Source organism: Triticum dicoccoides, chromosome 3B (assembly GCF_002162155.2).
Source record: "Triticum dicoccoides isolate Atlit2015 ecotype Zavitan chromosome 3B, WEW_v2.0, whole genome shotgun sequence".
Taxonomy (NCBI): domain Eukaryota; kingdom Viridiplantae; phylum Streptophyta; class Magnoliopsida; order Poales; family Poaceae; genus Triticum; species Triticum dicoccoides.
In genome coordinates this window covers 490,299,564-490,307,830 of record NC_041385.1, presented here as the reverse complement: position 1 = coordinate 490,307,830, position 8,267 = coordinate 490,299,564, and the positions used below count along the sequence as shown (strand labels likewise).

Genomic DNA, 8,267 nt, shown 5'->3' with positions numbered 1-8,267 from the left:
AATTTCTTAACAAAGATAATCTTTTCATGGATTAACATCACTTGATAAAGTACTACTCAATGGCCCCACCTCTTGATAAAATGGAGGGTTCCTACTGGTGGAAATCTCACCTGAAACTTCACTCAGGCCCTCTTGAACGCCACTTTAGGAAACGCAAAGTCAGTCAAGTAGTACGTACTATTCTCCATAACACATAGCCAAGCAAATCCGTGGGTGGGGGAGCTTCACATCCTACACAAGGAAAACAAAGTCAGTCAACCCTTACCCAACAGGTCAACACTACTACTATTCTCCATGTAATTAAATCCGTTCCATTCCATGAGATATTTTTCTCCAAGACAAGACAATGACCCGATGAACCTGAGCAACTCAACCACACAGCCAATGAGAAGAGCCTTTGCACGCGTGCTCAGTGAGTTTCTTCTACCCATAGTCTTCCCATTTTCTAGTGTGACTAGCTGCCCGAAACTTGGCAACAGGCACGCCATGCATTTCAAGTTTCAGCTGTCTACCGAGAAAAACACGCAGAGATGAAAGTCTCCGGCTGAAAAAAAAACGCCAATTATACACGTCGCCGTTTCCATTTCTTCTCGTCTAGTATACACTACTACTAGTACGTACTCAACTTCCGCTACACGGCTTAGTTACAGGCCACAGCTGTACAAGTAGTCACGTAATGCATCTGGAATTCCCCGAGCCGTGAGTGTCGCCGTTGCAAATTTGCAATTGCTCTACTGTTTCGTAGCCCGCCCACTTGCACGACGAGCTCCGCCATATCGAGCAGATCTGACCAGAATTCTCGATCGCCGCTGTTATTTCCGCGACGTCCAGACAAAGCACAGCTAGCGCACCCAGGAAAACTCAGTTGCCGGCCGGTTATTAAGCAGCTTTGCGTGCCGTGCGCCGACTTATCAACCACCGGCGTAGCACAAAACATTATCTTGGAGGCAGCGGCTTAGTAGTAACCTGGCTAGCTGTTTTTGTGTATGATGATTAAACCAACAGAGTACCGGTGTAGTGTGTTATCTACTCCCTGGCGAGCAAGTGCTGGACTTTTCTGTCTGGTCGACCCGGATCATGTCCCTGTCACGTATGGACGGACAAATGCATTGCATGGGTGTTTCTGGCTAGTTTCTTGTTTGTACCGTTCCCTTCCCGGGCTAATAATTTTCCTGTGGATGGTGAAGTTGTAAATGACCAGCCGCCTCCAAAAACTTCCAGAAATAGGGTCCTCGCTAGTCCATGTCACATTGCGACAAGCCAGCAAACAGCATTCATCTATCCATCTATCTATCTGAAAACACGCATAAGCCCAATCCACTTGCGTAAGCAACATTAATTCCGCCACAAACCTCATCTAAAAAGGGACACTCCAAAGCAAAGCCATATACGAAAGGAGAAGGTATCAGGCGTGACATGGCAAACAGCTGCGCCCATGGGGCGGCCAGCTAGCCGGCACACATCATCTGCAACAAGAACAATCTTTTCCATCCGTAGACCATGCTACGATATATCTATCCATCTACCTTCATCATCTAGCGATAGATAGATGGCCCTTGAGCGACCGAACCCATGAGCTGACTGACCCACACCAACACCAGCCCATCGGCGAGCCACGCTCTGACCACGTATCTATGTCTCGATCCAGCCTCAGCCCACGGGGGTGACGTCAATGCATAGTCCAACACAGCAGCAGCATTTTTATATGGTTTGCATTCACCGGAAAGCCAGGGAAAAAAATATTCGAGCCTAAAAACAGCAGAACAAAATACAGGTAGCAAACCATGAGTTGAGCCACGCGGAGCATGGTATGGGCATGGGGAGAGAGTGGCACCGTACCACCCATGCCATACACGACACCCACCCCACCCTGCCGCTGGGATCCTTCCTTCCTATATATCCCCCCGCGCGCGCTCCCCTCAGCGTCCTACAATTGATACCCCATCATAGCATCAGTTACCAACAGAAGAGACAGCCATACTCCACAGCTAGTGCTGCCAGTGTCGCGCCGTTACTGAAATGGACAGCACCAGCTGCCTCGCCGACGACACCAGCAGCGGCGGCGCCTCCACGGACAAGCTCAAGGCGCTGGCCGCCGCCGCGGCTGCCGCGGCGGGGCCGCTCGAGCGCATGGGCAGCGGCGCCAGCGCCGTGCTCGACGCGGCCGAGCCGGGCTCCGAGGCCGACTCTGGCGGCGCGGGCGCCGGCCGTGCGGCGGCGGGGAAGCTGCCGTCGTCCAGGTTCAAGGGCGTGGTGCCGCAGCCGAACGGGCGGTGGGGCGCGCAGATCTACGAGCGGCACCAGCGCGTGTGGCTCGGCACGTTCGCCGGGGAGGCCGACGCCGCGCGCGCCTACGACGTCGCCGCGCAGCGCTTCCGCGGCCGCGACGCCGTCACCAACTTCCGCCCGCTCGCGGACGCCGACCCCGACGCCGCCGCCGAGCTCCGCTTCCTCGCCGCGCGCTCCAAGGCCGAGGTCGTCGACATGCTGCGCAAGCACACCTACTTCGACGAGCTCGCCCAGAGCAAGCGCGCCTTCGCCGCGTCGGCCGCGCTCTCCGCGCCCACCACCTCGCGCGGCGCCGACGGCCACGCCTCGACCCCCTCCCCGGCCGCCGCGCGCGAGCACCTGTTCGACAAGACGGTCACGCCCAGCGACGTCGGGAAGCTGAACAGGCTGGTGATACCGAAGCAGCACGCCGAGAAGCACTTCCCGCTGCAGCTCCCGGCCGCGGGCGGCGAGAGCAAGGGCCTGCTCCTGAACTTCGAGGACGCCGCCGGCAAGGTGTGGCGGTTCCGCTACTCGTACTGGAACAGCAGCCAGAGCTACGTCCTCACCAAGGGCTGGAGCCGCTTCGTGAAGGAGAAGGGCCTTGGCGCCGGAGACGTTGTCGGGTTCTACCGCTCCGCCGCCGGGAGCACCGGCGAAGACACCAAGCTCTTCATTGACTGCAAGCTGCGACCGGACACCAACAGCCCCGCCTCCGCTGACCCCGTGGACCAGTCGGCACCTGTGCAGAAGGCCGTGAGACTCTTCGGCGTCGACCTTCTGACAGCGCCGGCGTCGCCGGAGCAGGGGATGCCGGGGTGCAAGAGGGCCAGAGACTTGGTGAAGTCGCCGCCTCCGAAAGTGGCGTTCAAGAAGCAATGCATAGAGCTGGCGCTAGCGTAGAGTTGGAACTATTAGCTCGATCGATCTCTTCTCTCCAGCTAGGCGGCGGTTTTTGCTCGCATAATTCAGGTGGTAGAGCTTAGCTTAATTAGTCCCTTGTCGGTATCATCAACTTTGTTTGTTTATTTGTCATGTTGTTGCATGCCCTGATGTAAATCTTATCTTTCCGAAAATGTATACTAATTGAGGAAGCCCTAGAAGGCTAGCTTAGCTTAGATCGTTCAACCGACGACGACGAAGAAGAAGAAACATATAATAACATTTTGAATGTAGCCTAGCTCATCAGTTTCCTTGTCAAAAACTGAAGCATATCCTATTTGGTAGTAGAAGTATCTAGATATTTAGCATCCATTTTGACCTAGCTTTATTTCTTGCGCCTTTTTATACACTTCTAGGATATTTATATGCGCACCCTGAGACGTGATGTGATTGTTGTGTAGCTAAGAGCATCCGGCCCCAGCATGCCCTCCCAAGTGTTTTTTCCGCGCTGGCATCGAAAAACGCCCTAATCGCATCCTCAATACGCCGAATTCCGCCGGCTCGGCCTGTTTTTGCGCCCGGCAATCGCAGGCCGAACCCGGTGCTCGGGAGCTCCGGCAAGGAAAAACGTACCTGGGCCACACTGCCAGGCGAAAAGTCAAACCACCCGTCCAGATTTACCTCCGACCACCCCTCCCCCCCCCATCCCCCGCGCTCGGCCGCCACCATGTCGATCCCGGCGTCGTCCATTGCCCACAACTGCTAGATAGACCATTTCCCGCCGAAAAAAGAAGAGGTTTCGCCGAGGCAGCCTCTCCACCGTCGTCCGGGCAACTTTTTCGGCGTTCCGGCCGCGTAGGGCCCGTACAACGGCGGGTTTGCGCCCACCTCGTCCGCAAGGTGTTCGGTGATTTGTCCGGCTCGGCCATGGACTCGGAAGATGAGGAGGCGCTCGCGGCGTTGCTGGAGGAGGAAGCCGAAGCCGATGTCCAGGAGCAGGAGCATCTCATGATGCTCGCCGCCCTCGTCGGCCTGCTCGCGAGCACTGAGAAGCCGCGGCGAGGTGGCTCGGCGCCTGGCTGGGTGAAAGCAAAGAACCGGCATCGTCTGAAAGGCTACTGCATGCTCTACTCGGACTACTTCGCCGATGCTCCATTGCATAGCGAGAAAACATTTCGGCGCCGTTATTGGATGGGCCGAAAGCTTTTCCACAGGATTGTGAATTCCATCCGGGAGTTCGACAACTACTTCAAGTGCAAGATGAATTGCACTGACACACTTGGATTTACCTCAATCTAGAAGTGCACGACAGCTATGAGGATGCTTGCATACGGAGCTCCCGGTGATTCACTCAACGACTATGGGCGCATGACCGAGTCCACCATCATTGAGTGTTTCTACAAGTTCTGCAGGGCAGTGGTGCCAGTGTTTGGACCGCAATATTTGCGAACACCCAATGCGGAAGACACTGCTCGGATCCTAGCACAGAATGCAGCAAGAGGATTTCCTGGGATGCTTGGAAGCATCGACTGCATGCATTGGAAATGAAAGAACTGTCCATTTGCTTGGCAGGGGTTGTACAAAGGCGCCAAAGGCGGTTGCAGTTTGGTACTTGAGGCAGTGGCCACACAGGACCTATAGATTTGGCACTCTTTATTTGGGATGCCAGGAACTCACAATGACATCAACGTCCTGCAGTGCTCCCCTGTCTTTGCCAAGCTTGTTGAAGGTCATTCTCCTCCGATGAACTTCGAGGTTAATGGGCGGCACTACAACAAGGGGTACTATGTAGCTGATGGCATCTATCCGAGATGGTTGACATTTGTGAAGACTATCTCAAATCCTGTGCGAGGAGGAAAGAACGCCTTCTTTGCGATGGTTCAGGAGGCTTACAGGAAGGATGTCGAATGGGCATTTGGTGTGCTCCAATCTTGATTTGCCTTTGTCCGGTACCCTGCTCAGACCTGGTCGAAAGATCAAATGTGGGAGATCATGACTTGTTATGTCATCCTGCACAACATGATCATTGAGAGCGAGCAGGAAGAGTCAGTGTTTGACACAGAACCATATTACAGGCAGGGTCCTCTTGCCCAAGTTGATCACCAGCTACCGGCAACTTGGACTGACTACCTCAATATGCGTCAGGAGATCCGAGACACACAGGTGCATCAAGAACTGCAACACGATCTGGTGGAGCACCTGTGGAGGTTCAAGGGCAACGCCGGGAATAACATGTGATGAAACTTGAGTTTTATTTGTTGAACTATATAATTTGTATTAAACTATTTGTTGAACTATTTGATTTATATTGATTTTCTGTGATGAACTATGGAGGCAAAAACACGCCGAACCATGCCGTACTATGTGATGAATTAATTGATTTCTATTATATGAGGAAATTCACGCCGAAACACGCCGAACCGCGTCGAATATAGACCGATTCACGCAGATATCGAGCCATTTTTAATAAATTTGTGCCGAATAATGGGCCGAAATCGACGTCTGGGGACGACGGCCGGGTGCCCAACCCCCGAGTCGAGTTTGCGCCGGCTCACCATCAGGCTGTGATTTTTATGCCTCCCGGGGGCTAACGACTGGGATGCTCCAGCGCGCACACACAGACACCAGGTGCATGCATGTATCGTCAGCTAAGTTTGAAAATAGAAAAGAGAGGTGGTGCATGTAGCAGGGATGGAGCGCGCCCATGGCGGCATGCATGCACACACTAGAGACATCTGCTGCTGTAGATGATATGATAAACTTATCAGCAACAGAAGAGCTGCCTTTTTCAGGATGGATATATGCTCGCCATCGCCAGTAGAAAAAGATGAAATACTAGTATAGATCTGAGGAAAACAAAAAGAAATGCACTGTCCCTGTAACAAATGCATTCTGTTCATCACGCCCGATGGATAGCAACACAACACGTATCGTACAGGTGGTGGCCTGGCCTAGCCTGGTGGGTGGTTGCTAGCTAAGCTAAGGCCCTGTTTGGTTTTAAATAAGTCACCAACTTATAAGTCAAAAAGTTCAACAAGTGACTTATTTTGCCAAACGGATCCAACTTATAAGTCATCCCAACTTATAAGTCATAAGTTGCTCCACCCCAACTTAAAACTTATAAGTCACCCCCTTTTACGTGGGTCCCATCATCTTTACATTAAAAAACAAGGTGGGAAGGTGTGCTCAGGTGACTTATAAGTCAGATGACAACCAAACAGACGTGACTTATAAGTCACTGATTTTAAGTCACCTGACTTATAAGTCACTGATTTTAAGTCACCTGACTTATAAGTCAGGTGATTTATTGGAACCAAACAGGCACTAATACTAATACTAATAGTAGCACACGCAGAGCAACCAGTTGCACGCCTACTTGTTGGTTGTTTATTCATGCGCATGCAAGCCGTGATCCTTGACATGTGCAACACATTGCCGTCAATTTGTCAGAGCTGTAGGCTGTAGCTTATTGTGACCGAGCCGCCGGCCTCCAGCTCAGTGCGAGGCAGATTTTTGCCGCCCGCCGATCTTTAATAGTACGTCTTGTGATAGGTACTGCGCGTGAGACGACGTGCAGCTCCTAGACACCATACGGACGGATCTTGGTGTGGTCTGTCACGCGAGATGCTAGCTTATTGTGACAGACCCAACAGATCGTTCCGCTGGCTTTGACCGGCCGAAGGAAGGGAAGCCAACGGCTGGTCGCGGGTGGAATCTTGAGGAATGGTAGGCTATGGCATGCGACCCGTCACCTACGGACAGCCTTCTTCACAGTAGTTTTCACTGTATCCGCCATCGTATAGGCTGGAGTGCTCTACAGGCCGAGGAATTTCTGACTATATTTATTTCCCCCGGAATAAGAGATCAGCCAGTTGAAGCAGCATTTGCTTCTCTGCAGTCCAGTCGGTACGCGCAGCTCTTTCACGCAGCTGTCGTGCGTCCAAATCTGTGGTATAGTACAGTCGTCGGTACCAGCAAACGGAGCATCACAATAAGTACTGCTGGTAGAGTATACAGATTTTTTTTTCTTTGGAAAAGAACGCATTGGCATGCAAGAAACGATGGAAGCATGGTGACTGGTGAGGCGAGGCGATACACACACACAAAAAAAAAGGTGAGCGATCCACCGAGTCAGCAACTGGCCGACTCCACTGGGCGCCACGTACGGAGAGATAGGGAGGGAGACGCGGCGTGCACGGCTCTTGAGGAGATGAGGGCAGGGGGGCTGCTGCTGCTTGCCTGTTTGGACAGCAACAATAACAATCTGCATGCGGCGACATGGGGACAAGCTGCCGATATAAAGGCCTGCTCCTTGGTCACTTCGCCGCTTAATATTGTTGCCGCCAGAGCTCCTTTTCTTTTTCCTTTTTCTGCATCGAGTTGGCGCCAGAGTTCGTATCGTACCGTAGGTAGACAGAGTCTTGTAAAATTACTAGTAAATCGCGAATATACGTATTTTTCTTGCGGGGAGATTGCAGATGTATACACTCACTTTTTGCGATGGAACTAGTGTGAAGTGCACTGGACCTGTGGAAGTAGTTGGTCCGGGTCGACCGACACTCACACCCATCCGCTCGATTGCGCGCTGCCGAATGTGGGTCATCAGCCTGGCTGGACATTTTGACCATGAGAGGAGAGGCCAGTGTCGCATTCAGACGTGTGTCACAGGTTTGTGTGGGAGGACGGAATCTTTCTAGAAAACCAGGGAGGGAAGGATGCCGTTTCTCGGGTGCCACGACGCTTGGGCAGATGGACGCTCGCATGTGCCGTGCCATGATTCACTGCTCGCGTTCCTTCGACAATTGTCTCTGGTTATCGCAGGCTCACATCGCAGCAGCAGGATTCCTGCAATTTTTACCGCTCCATGGTTGAAACTGACGCGGCTTTTGTTGCGATCCAAGCTCGGAATCCAGGAGCCGGGGGGCTGTGAAAACAGCCAAGCAGGCTTTACCTCGCCGATGTCCCCACCGCCCCTTCGCGGAAGTTCCCCGCTGCGGGCACGCGCGCGTGAGGCCAACAATACAAAAGCAGCGGCGACGTGCTGGTTAATTGCCACAGCGGCATGCACCGCACATGCAGATGCTGCGTCGTGTGCCTTGGAGAACACACCGTCGCAG

General features: G+C 53.0%; 1 protein-coding gene across 1 annotated transcript; it reads left to right on the top strand.

Moving 5' to 3' along the window:
• The first annotated feature begins 1,919 nt into the window (after window positions 1-1,919).
• LOC119276692 (AP2/ERF and B3 domain-containing protein Os01g0693400-like) lies at window positions 1,920-3,386 on the top strand. The gene has a single exon (XM_037557823.1). It carries the CDS (start codon window positions 2,020-2,022, stop codon window positions 3,169-3,171), a length of 1,152 nt encoding a protein of 383 aa, XP_037413720.1. The 5' UTR covers window positions 1,920-2,019; the 3' UTR covers window positions 3,172-3,386.
• Window positions 3,387-8,267: the final 4,881 nt, after the last annotated feature.

What these genes read in the sequence shown, in the direction of transcription:
- LOC119276692 (XM_037557823.1), top strand. Translation starts at nt 2,020, where the DNA reads ATGGACAGCACCAGCTGCCTCGCCGACGACACCAGCAGCGGCGGCGCC.